This window comes from Plasmopara halstedii (genome assembly GCF_900000015.1).
Source record: "Plasmopara halstedii genome assembly, contig: Scaffold_444, whole genome shotgun sequence".
Lineage (NCBI taxonomy): Eukaryota > Oomycota > Peronosporomycetes > Peronosporales > Peronosporaceae > Plasmopara > Plasmopara halstedii.
Window position 1 is genome coordinate 969393 of NW_020187364.1, and position 14413 is coordinate 983805.

At 45.2% G+C, this 14413-nt stretch overlaps 2 protein-coding genes across 2 annotated transcripts; one reads left to right on the forward strand and one right to left on the reverse strand.

Moving 5' to 3' along the window:
* Positions 1–3945: 3945 nt before the first annotated feature.
* PHALS_10146 (c2 and gram domain-containing protein at1g03370-like) lies at positions 3946–7122 on the reverse strand (the record flags this gene model as incomplete). The annotated part of the gene is made up of 1 exon (XM_024725519.1): positions 3946–7122. One exon carries the CDS (start codon positions 7120–7122, stop codon positions 3946–3948), a length of 3177 nt encoding a protein of 1058 aa, XP_024576288.1.
* A 1362-nt stretch (positions 7123–8484) lies between these two features.
* On the forward strand, positions 8485–9353 carry PHALS_15413 (uncharacterized protein). Its single transcript, XM_024725520.2, has one exon. It carries the CDS (start codon positions 8727–8729, stop codon positions 9042–9044), a length of 318 nt encoding a protein of 105 aa, XP_024576289.1. The 5' UTR covers positions 8485–8726; the 3' UTR covers positions 9045–9353.
* Positions 9354–14413: the final 5060 nt, after the last annotated feature.

Genomic DNA, 14413 nt, shown 5'->3' on the forward strand with positions numbered 1-14413 from the left:
ACAATATACAGATGAAAAAGAACGAGGCAACGTGGAAAGCTTTAAAGTCGGGGACCTGGTTTTAAACAAACTGTCTACATATGCAGCCTCTGCTGTCTTTAGAACATAGCCTTGTCCACGGTTTATCGGACCGTTTGAGGTTCTTACCAAACGGGGCCTGGCGTACACGCTGAACCTTCCGAAACGGATGCGCACCCACCTGGTGTTTTACGTGGGCTTGTACAAGCGGTACCGGGATCCGGCGCAAGATAACGCGGAAGCGTTGGCGCCGGAGCGGTCCCATGGGCCCGCGGCCACCCAGAAGCTGAAATAGCAACTGGTTCTGAGCATGGAGAGCTACAACCTCCATTTCTAACAGCGCCAAGCGCTCCACCGTCGCACGCAGCGACGCATTTGACTGCTTCACGGCTACGAGTCGCTCCGACAGAGCGCGATAGTCCTCAACGCGAGGCAGCCGGCGCACGACGTGCCTCAAACCAGAGCGTGCGTCCGCATAGCGATATGCTACTTCAGCATCACGCTCAGATGAGCTCCGATCACGACAGACCTCGTACTCAAGGGCTTAAATAGCTTCACGAGTCATCGGGGCGGTCTACCCGTTCGTCACCGACTTTCTCGATGAGAACGGTGACGTAAACTATCACGTGGAACGTCTAGTAAGACAACGTCGTCACCAGGGTCAGACCCAATATCTTGTGAAGTGGCGGGGATATCCCGACTCTGAAAACTCGTGGGAGTTTGAGAGCCAATTTGGCAAGATTTCCAGTCGCAGTGGACACTTTTGATCGAAAAGATCAAAACGTCCTGCGTCGTCAGACGCCCCACACTTCCCGGCAATAGCCAGGGAAGTAGAAAGGCCATGAGCTGAGCTCAAGCAGTGGCCCCGAGCTCTTGCGGTCGAAGATACAGAGCTCGCGGGACCATTAGGGGTCAACTCATTCGTCGCAGGGTGACAATCCGAAGGAAGTCGACGGCGTGCCTTGAGTTTGGCGAACTCAAATCGGAGATTTCGCTCCACACGCACGTTGACTTCCTTGTGTCTCAACCGCAGGTTATGCAGTGAGGAAAGGTTCCAGTGCCGTTGCACCCATCGCTCGAAGAGCGTTTACTCATCTGTAGCGCTTTCACCAGGGGCGAGCACTACAGGTATCGTCCGCATTGCGAATACACGTAGACGAGTGCGATAAACGTCTAACGGAAAATTTCGTGGGACCTAGAAACGAGCTCGAAGACCTTTCCGTTTGTATTTACCGTGGCCCATCTGATCAGAATGGTTCATTTTGTTCCTGTTAGCAACAATGTGATCGGTGCGGATATAGCCAAGCCGCTCCTTGTCAGCGTGTTTTGCCGACATGGCTTGCGGTTTATCTTTGTATTGCACAGATATTCTCCTTTTTATGCGAAGACTCGGTAGACACTAATGAAGATCTTCAGCACCAGATTGGATATATAAACCACTGATAAATCTGATCCAAATGATGATTGGAAGGCGCGAATCGTGTTGTCGAGAACAACAGCCTACGCGGAGAGAACACGGTTCTTTCAGTGAGCAGCTCCTATCCATTGAGTCCGCGTTATTTAACATAACTCATGTCTCTACACGATTTATCCCGTTTACATATAAACTTTGGTGAGCCTCTGAATACCATCGATATCGCCAGGAATTGGCTTCGGTCTCGGTGAAGAATAAGCTTCCGACCAAAATCAAGTTGCTGGTGTCAGCTAGGTTATGTTTCGTAGCAAATTCAGTGATTCAATGTCGATGAGATTGTTCCCCAGCAAAGGATGCAAGATGCTACGGCCGAGAACCAAGACAACGACAAACAATACCTCGATCCCAGAGACGGGCAAATTATATCGGAATACATTGTGGAGGAAAATGTTGTGATATCTGTAAGTAACATACCTACATATGCAGTGTTTGCGGTATAAAAGACTAAGTCGCGCCCGCTCTAAATCGGATTGTGGACGGGATAATGAAAAAGTTATCGAGTTATATTCAAAATATTCCAAAAAGAATGCGAACACTCTCTGTCTTCTAAGTGGACTTTGTAACGCTTTGCCACGATCCCACCCTTACAAGATAATCGATTGTGAAAAGCTTTGTTGTAGACAGAACAACGTCTTTACATCTTCTGTAGCTGTTTTGACTTCTACTTCGAGGCAACGACACTGTTCTAATCCGCTAAAAGCGCCTGAAATAGGTAGTGCGATGGCGAGGCTAAGTAAGTTGGTCCGAGATCGACCTCACCTCAGCCTTGAACGCATGCTGTGACTATCATAAAAAGCCGCAACTGAATATCTCATGCGAGCCAGCCGCGGGGGGCGACCTAAACCGGCACTACTCATTAGTTGGCTACTCTATTTGCAGGAAGAAGTCCACTGTCGCGTGAAGTGTTTGATAACCCGCGGGTGCACCTGTTTGTTATCAGTATCTGGTGGAGTTGAAATCTTACCGTTTCGTGGGAGTTTACGATTCCAATTCGAAAATATTGCCCTGTTATCGGCTTTATCTCCCTTGGAGAAAAAATACGACTGTTTGTCGCTGCGCGCTTTCCACTAGTGGGAGGCGATCAAAGTTGCGGTGGAATGACCTTGGTCGGTTGCGGCTACGACTGGAAATTTGAGGTGACGAACTGTCGCCTCGACATCTGCGTCGAAGTCAAGCATGAGATGTCGCTCCAGACGAACGTCTGTTTCGCTGAAAATGCGGGTTCGTAGAACCTCAAGGCGGGTTTGTTAATTCTTCATCTCTTGCGCGAGCTGAGTCATATACGCAGCTATACTTTCTCAAGCTTCTAGTACCGAAGGCATGTCGCTAGCATAGGGCACTAATTTCCTCGCAGCTGCTATCTCAAGCGCAAACAGACCTTCTGGGGAATGGCGACCTGTGGGCTGAGAAAGCGCTCCCGAAGCGATTTATTTCTGCTCGTTGGTTCTGGCTGTTAGCGAAAGACCCACATGCATTGATGTGAAGATGCTCAGCATCAACGCAAATAGCGGCTTTAAACGATTCAAAACGTAGTCAAGGTGTGATGTTTAGGCAACAGTCAGTGGAACTCTTACGCGCGCAGTTAAGCAATCGGAGATCCTTGGGCCAGGTTCAATTTGTAGGTGGCAAGCTGAACATCGTCTTGAACATCACAATGCGACGCTAAAACAATTTCTAGTGGTAACGGCACAAATTTTGAGGCATTGCAGCGGGGATGGTAAAAGCTGCGAGCGCTTCCCCCTTGGAACACGACTAGGTCGCGGATCGCCTGGTGGCGGTGAAGGAGATTGGTCGGGGCAGAGAGTCAGTAGGGCCGTTCCCAACGGAATACACATCAGGATTCTCACCAAAAGCGCGTGGGAGGCGTAATCGCGATTTTACTGGGTTTATCAAAGTGTAAAATTTGGTGAATGGAGGGAACTTTCGGTGCAAGTACGATGACATGGGGAATTGCAGAGAGTAGTGGAATCCCGGGTGTAGTGGTTGCTTGTGGAGCGGCCACTTTGTGAAATATCTTGAGAATACAAACCAAGCGTGAACCCCGGCGTGGACCATATCTCGGCGGAGGATGCTGTAACAGGGCAAGTAGTGTTGTCACTAACATACTTGATGTGATTGTAAAATATACGATACGGTACAATTGCAAGTAGTTTGCTTTGTACTTTGGTGTATTAATAAGTACCGGAACATCGATATTTATAAAGACGGTGTCATTTAAAAAAGGGAGACAGGTTGCTTGCTACGGAACGTTTACATAGTTCTAGTCTGAATTAAATAATTCTGAGATGTACTTACACAATAGTATAGGTGCACAGCACCCTCGCTGTGTGTTGTCTGCCTGTTACTCTTCATTTCGCAGAAGTCTGAGCTAAGCTATTTTGACTGTTGCTTCGATATAAATACTTGTCAGATCAGATAATGACGCGAAAGAAATTACATTTATGTTGACTCGTTTACTGAGATCCAATTGAACTGCTGCTACTGCTTTGACTGACGCGGTTACGATTACGGCGACCAATGTTGAGCTGATTTGGGTTTGTAAGGTCATTATTTGCCTCCACTGGCACGAACGCCATCATGCGAATCCAACGACGGCGTCGCACTGATGCCCCCAAACGCTTCATGCTTGACTTACCTCTGGCCAGATGAAACTTAAACCGCGGAAAATCTGTTGCGTAACTCCAGCCTTCCTCATCACAGTCTGTGTAATTTTTGTCGATTCGCCAGGGAGTTGTCCAACTCCAATGAGGAGGGAGAGATACTTGCTCGAAGCTCATCGCCTTGTCACCATCTCGATTTGAAAAGCGTGGTCGGTCTGTTGGCAGCAGGTGGTTGGGAGCCCATTTGCCAAACATGCTGACCCGCTGATTTTCGAAAATCTCCTCAAGCGCAACACTTCCATCGAGGGTGCTGTTGTAGCGTGCCACGCTCGGGCGGCGCCGAGGTCCACCCCTTGTCGACATGCTCCTTCGCGAATTGCTGTGCATTGTTGTATGATTCTCGGCCGCGTTGGAATTTGGTGCTGCGTCTGACGGCAAAGAATCCTCCGTATCTAGTACCTTTTTCAGCCCTTCAAAAACCATATTTGTACTTTTCACGACTCCTTCTTTCGTGGCCGACGTTATTTTTGACTTAAATAAAGTGCTTTTCGAAAAAGGAATTCCAATGTACACTTTAGCGACCAATGGGGATCCGATTGCATCTGTTCGAGGCTCTATCACATACACAGTCTCGACGTGAAAGCAGTCCCCGTATGGAATCTCGAGCAGAGTCAATTTGTGCTCAATCACAAGGCGATCTGCATCAATGCTGTCGCGATCATGGGAGGTGAACGGAACATGCACCAATTGTTCTGCCATCGTAGAAGCTGGTCCGAGCGGAGAATTACTTTTGGCACGGTATTTCATCTCGCGCACTTGACCACCGAATTCCGCAGAGTCTTCCCATTTACTGACAACATGCTCCGTGTCTCCGGCCTCTTTGTGGATGTTCTCCCATCGAAAGAGCGTATCATCAGCATAAAATAGGTCAAAGAAGTGTAGAGCATCTTTTATTGCAGGATGTAACTCATACTCACCCACAATCTGCCGTTCCTCTTTTGTGGAAACCAGAAATGGCTTTGCAGGCATTGCAGTTCTCATAGCACCAGGACTCTCCATTGATCGGTTTACAACATGGAAGTACAACCTCGAAGAACTCATCATAGCTTCCCGCGTCGCACTAATTATTTTTGACTTAAACATACAACCTTTTGAAAATGGCACACCTAGATAAATTTTGGCCACAAGCTTTCCTGGACTTCCATCATCGGACGGAACACGTTCCACAACAGTCACTTTCTCGACTGAAAAACAGTCACCATACGGAATGTCATGCATAAAAACCTTCGACTGCATTACAAGTTTCTCATTGTCCTTAACGCCTTCCTCGTCAAAAGGCACGTGGTCTGTTGTAGTTGTCATAGTGTGAGATGGTCCAATTGAAGCATTTGTTGGCGAGCGGCAAGTCATTGTGCGTATTTGGCCGCCAAATTCTTTGGATGGGATCCAGTCGCCAATTTCAATCTCTGTGTCACCTCGTTCATTGAAGTAATCACGTAAGCGGTCCGACGTTCCATCAGCTAAAAATTTGCTAAAAAAGTCAAAAGCGCTTGTGAAAGACGAATGAAGCGGATATTCACCGACAAGTTCGCGCTCTTCGGCCGACGTCACAAGAAACTTCATTAATTCAGTTCCACCCGCATTGTCCACTGCATATTTAAGCGATAACATCAGCCGACCGAGAATTGCATCACGGGTAGATGTGACGGGCCAAGCGCACGTAAAGTGAGCCGTTCGCATACCCGTAAAACCTAGCAATTCGCGAAGAGACAATGACACTTCACCAATTTTTGTTGTGAGATAGCGCAAGTGTATCTCATACACATGCAACACCAATATATCGGGCAATCCACAAAATGCACCCGAAATGGCCCCAAGGGAGCGGCACTCTCGGCAATCAGAGCACACGTGATCTTGAAAATGCCATGTCAGCTTTTCATTCCACTTAACAATGGCTCCTTTTTCGCCCTTTTCACCTCGGGGTTTGGGCGAAGTCTGACCCACTGGGACGGTAGAGTAGTCATGAAGGTCGGATTTAAACTTGGCCACCACGTAGAACTGGCGTAGTGATGCGTCCTTATCATAAGTCATGTCTTGTACCAATAGCTCTAATTGGTGTAATTTAAGACGCACGGGAGGGACCTCGATGTCATCGCCAGAGTTGCCCACGGCATTAATTGCACTGACTGTAGCATTTGACGTATTGAATCTGTTTTCATCAGACTCGGAAGCTGGAAGCAACTTTATTGACGATGACGACGCGAGCGAAGAAGCACTTCCGTTATTCACTGCCTGTAATTGCATAAGCGGTAAAGCAACCGCAGCGCTGAGCACGCTATCAATTCGTCCGGGGACATGGCCCTGAATAGCGCGAATCGTGAGTACACAGAGCCACGAGCGCGCAGCCATGTCATCTTCCGCCTTGAAAAAATAGGTACCACCAAGCGTACCTCTGACCTCGAGGGTGTTGGCTCCGAACTCAAATGGATCCGCGGGCTTTACAGCGTGCACTGCAAGTGATCCTTTGATGTTTGAATTGCGCCTCGCAGCATCTGCGTTTGGGTAATACCTCATTCTACCGTGCGCGTCAAGCACCACAAAACGCTTCTGCCAGTGTTTAGCACGCTGCAGGCCTTTCTTAACGAGTAACCATCCATCAAGTCGAGCGTCGCCCAGATCCATAAGGCTCTCCACAAACTCTTGTTTGTTGGATACCGTGTCAGCAAAAAAAGGCATCGAGTAATATGTGGAACGGCGCGGTAATCGTGTGCGAGTCTCGCGTTCCAAACGGTCACGCACACTGGTCGCTCGCTTCACAGATTTGAGGCTGAGCGGGGCATTTGTGCTAGTAGTGGGACTACTGTTGCCGGCTCCAAAACCCCGTGATGGCGTTGGGAATATCGAAAACAGCACGCGAAAAAGTACGGTCAATAATACGCACCCCACGATCATTACCATTAAGAAATCCAAGAGCGTGGTGTCATTGCTGTTCTGCAATTCAGTAGGCGTCGCGCATGTTGCCTCCTTCATTACAGTTTGATTTGACCAGACACGTTGCGGCCAATACGTAAACTGCTAGTGCATTTTTGACTGAAAGTTTGTAAGCCAACGAACTGAGACTTTTATGTACACTTGAGGACGCACTGAATATTACTACCGTAATCGCCCCAAGAATTTTTGTCAATTACTGTAATGAAGGTCATGTACTTCCAGTTCTGTTGAAAATCTTTTAATTTAGCCACCAAGTGACAATCTCCTGGCGTAGATTGACTACATATTTAAGCTATGCGTTAGAGTAAACTTGCTGTTTTTCTTAAACATTTGACAAGTTTGGCTGCAAAGCTTTGACAATAACAGCTGGTGGATTTAAGACCTAGACAGATTAGTGACATCCAGGATAGTAAACGAAAAGTACTTTTAACCTTTTGAAGATGTTCAGAGATAGTTGGTCTAGTTTGTGAGACGGCCAAATTTTGTTTATCTACACAAATTCTCGAGCAATAGCGTGTCAATGGCTTCTGTCATCATCCAGCAATAGCAATGCAGGTATGTATTATTTAAATCTGTCCAAGGAAGCTTCCACTGTATCACAAGCTGCACGATTCGCAGTGGACATTCCCGACACTTTTTTTTTCGCAATGCCGTTTACGTATCACCATATCCAGGCTGAAATACATTGTTTCCTGAGCCCTGTCTGCTTTTATGATGGCCTGATATAAATTGAGCAGTACTGTCGCCGAAAACATGCGATCGTTGTTCTCATCCAGTTTACCTTTTTTTGCCAGAAATTGCTTCTTCTAATCATAAAAACCGCACGCATCTTTGAATTTCTTGACATGAGTTCATGCGGTTTGTTTCAGCTGTGATTTATCTGGTTATCCACATTTATCGCCCACCTAAACTAATTTGGCGAGTTTCTACCTCCGCACATGCTTGTCCTTTATGTTTGTTGTTGGCATTCGCGGCCTTTGAGCGTACACTGTTGCATCACCACGCATCAGCGCAATTTTTTTTGTCGTTGTAACGCGGTGTGGGTTTGGTATTTCAATCGACGTTGGTGAAGCAGCAAAAGATACAGCTCTAATTAGCTAGACTTGTTTATGCCGAAAATTCATTGCGCGATTGACCCACAAAATATTCATGTCACTGCAGCCAAGACTGTCATTCGCGACACAGAAGGTACGTCAGCTTGCAAACACATGTTCCACAATCAGCAATCCACATTTTCAACATGACACCAATAATATATTACAAGTTAAATTTGTACATGTCAATGCATCTTTTTAAGGCAAATATGCTTGCGTGGTTTTATCTATGGGTGGCGGAATGTGCTCGACCCTGCTATCAAACTTTCAAACGGGTGAGTGTGATGTTTATGTGGCATCTGCGCAGTGTCATACTTTAGTAAGGGATTAAATAAGGGTGTCTAGACTTAGTTCCATCAAGCAGGTCGTTCCGTTATAGAAATCTCCACTCGCTAGCTCGCAACGTTGGCGGCAGGGAATGATACAAGATCCACTTGATACCACAAAAATGCTCAAGCGATTGGTCACCGAGATTTCTTAACACTTTTGTGCGCTTACGATAACAAATAATAGCGACTAAATCGTCAGTCCTTTTAGATATCTGCATACATGTATAGCCTCAACATCTCAAGAACTGCTAACAGCCAAACGCTTCCATCTCTTCTGCGTCAGATGAAGTCTATTCATGATCTCCGCCGTTTCGGACGTGCTATAGCACGTACAGAGTCAATTGATTATTTTCAGCTTAGTAGCGTGCAGAATAGGCTTGTACTGGCCAACTTCCTGTATCAATTGTGCTTGGAACGCTGTGCATATGACGCTGCTGTCGGACTTATTGAGAGAGAAAAAGAGAAGAATTGCGAGCTGATCCTTCAAAAGCTACGTACACATCATAGCTCTCTACTACCTGTCGAGACTAAGCACTAGGGCTTAGAGGATCGTGTTCAACGCTTTGATCTTTATCGTTACCTGATGAATTGTGCAGCTTGACATGTAACGTCCCCATTAATCTGGCAGCCACTGAAGAGAACACAAAACGTCTTGTAATGAAGTCTCCATTTGTTATGTTCTGATTGTAGCAAAGAAGATATTTGTGCCTTTTTTTCAGGTTATGCAACCCGGGAGACAGCTACCTTACCTTGTATAAGTAACCGATGCAAAGAAAAAGTTTGCTTCGGGCAAAATTCATATGGTTTCGCGTCCTACGAACGCATACCAATCGGGTCTTGATTGTTATATTCGGATTTGCCAGACATCTCATCTCGTACTGTATGTTGTGTACTGACACATTGCACTCCTGTACAATGATACACATTGTATCAAGAACAATATTGTGCAATTGTAGGAGATTGAGCTTTTGAAAAAATTTGAATATCATTATTACCGAAGTATCGGTATCAAAGCCGCACGTCAAGCAATGATTTGATTTATAAAATATAGTTGGCGAAAATAATTTGTATCTTGATACAAATCATTTAGACTAAAATCCTGATAGAATTGATACAAAATATAGACTACTATTATATATAGTTTCATAGACATTCTCTGCGGCGAAATTTCAGGAAGCTTTGTATACCGAGTCCGCGTTGAAGACTGCACAGATGATAGGTTTGCGCCCTTCTACATAAAGCGTAGCAGAGGACCCCTAAGATTATAACACTGTTAGTGCGTAATTCTATATCTTGGGTACACATATTTAAATCGCAATTTAACTTAACTAAAGAAATGATACGTTCTACTGTAAATCATAATAAAGCTGTGTTTGTTTTCTGATATGCGGCGAGTAGTCTGCGTATATTGAACTCCTCCTTTCTGGAGTTCCATAATGTTTACAAATATAAACATTTCGATACTTATGAATATTCAAGATTGCACCAAGTGTAATGTGAAATTTGTACAATTGTTCCACATGCGAAACACAAGATTACAGTATTTGCCCCACTCAACCTTCCACATCAAGATGCGAGTCACAGTAAGGTTGACACCTACCTTATATTTTGAAGACACTGCGCAAATGGGACCGCCACACGAGCAGCCACTGCGCTTGGAGTTCCACTACACACTCTGCAATCGACCGTGCCTAGTCTTGCGCCAGATTCCGCCCCCGTGCACCAGATCAGCAACCCAACGAGTGCACGTCAATAGCTCGGTCTTCGCGACAAATGCACTTATATCGGCGAGGATGCCAGGTTGCTCTATGATAAATTGGTCCTAATGACTCTCCGATTCTCGATTAAGCTCCTTCGCACTCACCAGGCAATCCACGTCCCAGCCGTCCCCTTCGTCTACTCGATGCAAGAAGTTTTGTAATTTGTACCCTAGACCATTGGAAAGTGTTTCAGCGTCCCGTCGTGGAATTAACGACGATGTCTAGCTCGTTACCAACGAATACAACTGGTTCGATGATTCCACCCTGCTCCACTGCAAGCGTGAAAGTCACGATATGCATAGATCGGTCATAACAGGAATAGAGCGCGACGAATGCTGTTGCGGTTACAAGGCTTGTTCCTTCTGTGGATCGACGTATTTAGCCGATGCAAAAAACATTGAGAAAAGACCGCTTAATGTGCAGTGACAAGCTGCGCTTCTTTTAAAATTGTATTTCTTATCAAATTGGTGCGTGGCAGCTTGTTGTCAGACAATAATAAATAGTCAGAACGTATATCGACTGTCCCGTCAAACTAGGCGTTGCGCGGATAGTTTGACAGACCGCATGGTCGATCACTACTTGCTGCTGACGTTGACGCGAATTCCTGAGTAGCTGCTAAGCAGTACGCAGGTTGAACTTAAATGGTAACGAGCACATCTTCATGCGGCGGAAAGTTAAGCAAAATCGTCACAATGAAGCTGGCTGTTATGCGATCAAGCTCTGCCATTGTAACTTTTTCCGAGCGGCATCCCGCGTGCTTGCTTTAATGCGCAGATTGCAGACATAGGAACCAGATTGGTCGTGAATATCTTTATTTATTTAATACTAAACTCAACTTTCGGTGATAGTTTGCTTACGAAACCATTCTCAACTAGACTTAATTATAGTTGTGATGGAGTAGCTGATACAGATGGGCCTTGAGAGTCGATAATTGGTAAAAGCAATACTACTTACGATACTTCGGGTACCCTCAATGCCCCCTTTTAATGCGTTCACAAAGCTGTCATTTAATCCTTGCGGCGCAGTCTCGCAGTAATCCAACTTGACTTCATCACGAATGTAGTGGCATTTGATCTCAATGTGCTTGACCCGGCCATGAGCATCTATTTCTCCGTTATCTTAATACACGACTGGTTATCCGTTATTATCTTGAGCTCGGGTTACGACTTATCTATCGTGGCAGCTAGAAATTTGCAGAGTACACGATATACTCACTTGCCCTCATGAATGGCTAGACCACAAGCGACGTACCCCGCACTGCTGGTGGACGGTGGTGCACGTAATTACTCTTTGCTTTTCAGCCCACATGGGCACCAATTAGCATATACATACCCAGAAATCGCATTTCGGTATGATCGCCACCCCAGTCTACATCAGAATATCCACGAAAATCCATCTTGTCGCCGGACTTTAAAACCGATGCCGCATGACTTATTTCCAATGATGTACATTGGCTACAATCCAGTGCTTATCTTGTAGGTTTGGCATGAAGGGTGCGGCGTAATTAATCGAAAACGCAATGTCCGGACGTGTCTCAGCCACTTTTGTATGAATGCGATAGCACAAGTGGTCTCACGAAACGGAGCATCAACTTTAAATGCGAATCGCTGGAAACTAGCATAGAGCCCATGTCTGACGGATTTGTCACTGCCGTACAGTATTCCATACCAAAGCGCTCGAAAATATCACCGACATAGCGTTGCTGATACAGTGTGATACCGCCGTCAACGTTGTCAACGAACTATGCAAATTCGACCAGGTGAGTTTCTCATCTTTTGTCAGCAATGATCTAAAGTCTTGCCTTGAGTAGCCAGCTACTAAACTTCCTCGTCTGCCACCTTTTCGAACGACGCAAATTTGAGGTTGCTTAATTAACTAATCAATAGTTTGCGTTACATTCTGAGGTTGCTTTCCTATATACCGCTACATATACCATGAATTATATATGTATCTGCCCTGCTGGTGTACGAGCCATTCTCTAGATAAGTTGATGTAGTGAAACCAGATCAAAATTTAATCTGGTATCGACCACTGTGTTGTGTATCAGCTCATGTAGTTGATGCAATGCCAAATGTCTGTGTGGCTTTTTTACTTGTGCAAGATTGAGAATGGTATTTGACGACAGATCGCTCTCAAAAGCTTGTTGTGGAGATTTTAGCAGTAATTTTCACAATTAATAGCAAAATGACAGAGCCGGGAAATATGCCAAGGAAACTCATTGTGGTCGCAGTCGAAATGGCAAGTTGTCCTGGCGCCTAATGACTGCTGAAATGTGTAGCCCGAGTAAAGGAGGTTTTGTTGTAGACGGAAAGGAAAGTCGGTATGTTGAGGTTCATAACTCACTTCCAAAGCTCAGTATCTTGCTTTCTAATACCAAGTTGTTGCTGTAGCAGAAGTGGTTAGCGTGGGGGCGAAAGTGTGCTATAGGTCTTGGCCATTGTGAGGTCATCAAATGAGTGCTCTCCAACGACAGCCATGGAAAGAACATGAAAATGCTTAACTTAGACGAAGCCCCGGGCATATCATTAAAGGTTCAAGAAACGTTCATAGGCCATGAAAAAGTTCTACAGTAGCGTGTGTTATATGCTCGTGAGTCTTCTGTCTTTTGTATCGTTGTGGCGAATTTCCTTAGGTGCTGGCATACACCCGCATATGTAGTAGGTGTCTTCTGCTATCGAGATGTGTCGTTGATTAGATTGCTGGGCTAGTGCTGGTGATTCTTGTAGCAAATACTCTGCCCTGAATTCATAGGGTAATTTAATATATTGTACAGAAGTGGCATTGACACTTTGTCAAAGTCATTTTTATTGGCCCGCGTTGTTATCCTCCATTTTATATGCCGTACAAACGGCGCTTGCTGTAAAAATCTGTATAGGGTGATCGGTTTGTTAGTCACTGGAGTATACATGGCCGGTCAAAGCCCACAAAATTACTCACCCCCAGCTGGGAGTCGACATCTTCGCATACTCTATATCCTGCAAACAAGTGCATGTACCGGCAAAGCGTCCGCTAAGTCTTCTGTCTTCTTGCGATCTATTCCATATTACGATCATGGAGTGTACCACCAGTCTGTGACCGGAATTGTCGATTTTTGAGAAGTAGAATCACTCAGGAAGGTCGCGATGGCGAACTTTATCTGGCCTTTACAGCCAAATTGTGGAAAATAGCACATACACTATCCGTGTACTACGGTGTGGTTAGTATAGCATGCTGGAGCAGCGCGACTTGGTCATTCAACGTTCAGGAATAGGGCAGCTGGATATCGGCAATAAGGGAATGGAGCTGGTCTGTGTTGTCTAATAAGTTGGCTTATCCTGTGTTGCTAATGGCTTCGACACCAAGTTGCTGCAGCTGGATGCTTAAACCAACAGATAATTAAATTTTATTTAGCAAGGTGCCTAGCTACCACATTTATTGCACTAATCCCGATGGCGTTCGAAATGAAAGCTGAACGAGCACCTTAGTGATTGTTGACGTCTCGATTTTGGTAAAATACATGCTGTAAATTCTAGTGAACTTAAGGTGCAAAATTAATATTTGCAGAATCTCTTCAAATATCGGATATAATGGTGCAGTGTGCTATATATATATCTGTTCGACTTTCGGGATTGTGGGTTCAAGCCAAAATAATACAATGAGGAAGTATAAACCACAGGGCCCGAACGTTGATGGCTTGTGCTAAATTTTTGATACTGTCCAGGGGGACTCGTTACAAAATCTAACTATAAATTTTTGTTATGCAGAGATCTTGGAATGAGACGACACTATGGTGAAGATCAGCATAAACTAGGCTAGCCGGTAGTTCTTGAAGCAAAAACTTTGTCGATCGCTGACTCGAAAAATACCATCATATCTTAACGAAAGATGTGACGTAAATTGGGTTAACACGAATGGCAAATCGACTTTGACATACTCCAAGGAGAAAGCTCTAGAGCCAAAATCGTCTGAAGATAAGGTTTAATGTAAAGTTTGAATATCAACTAGAAGGCAAAAAGTTAGCGTGGAGTTGCTAAGATTTTTCCTCCAAGTATCAATGGTATAACTTGATGAATGCGCAACATATATTTAGAAAATATTGAAGGTACTCGAGGTTAACAAATAGCCAAGTCCATGGTTCCAGTTAAAGAAGATCGTCATTGCAAGGGTG

Excerpts from the sequence above, each read along its gene's own strand:
- PHALS_15413 (XM_024725520.2), top strand. The coding sequence starts at position 8,727 with ATGTATAGCCTCAACATCTCAAGAACTGCTAACAGCCAAACGCTTCCA.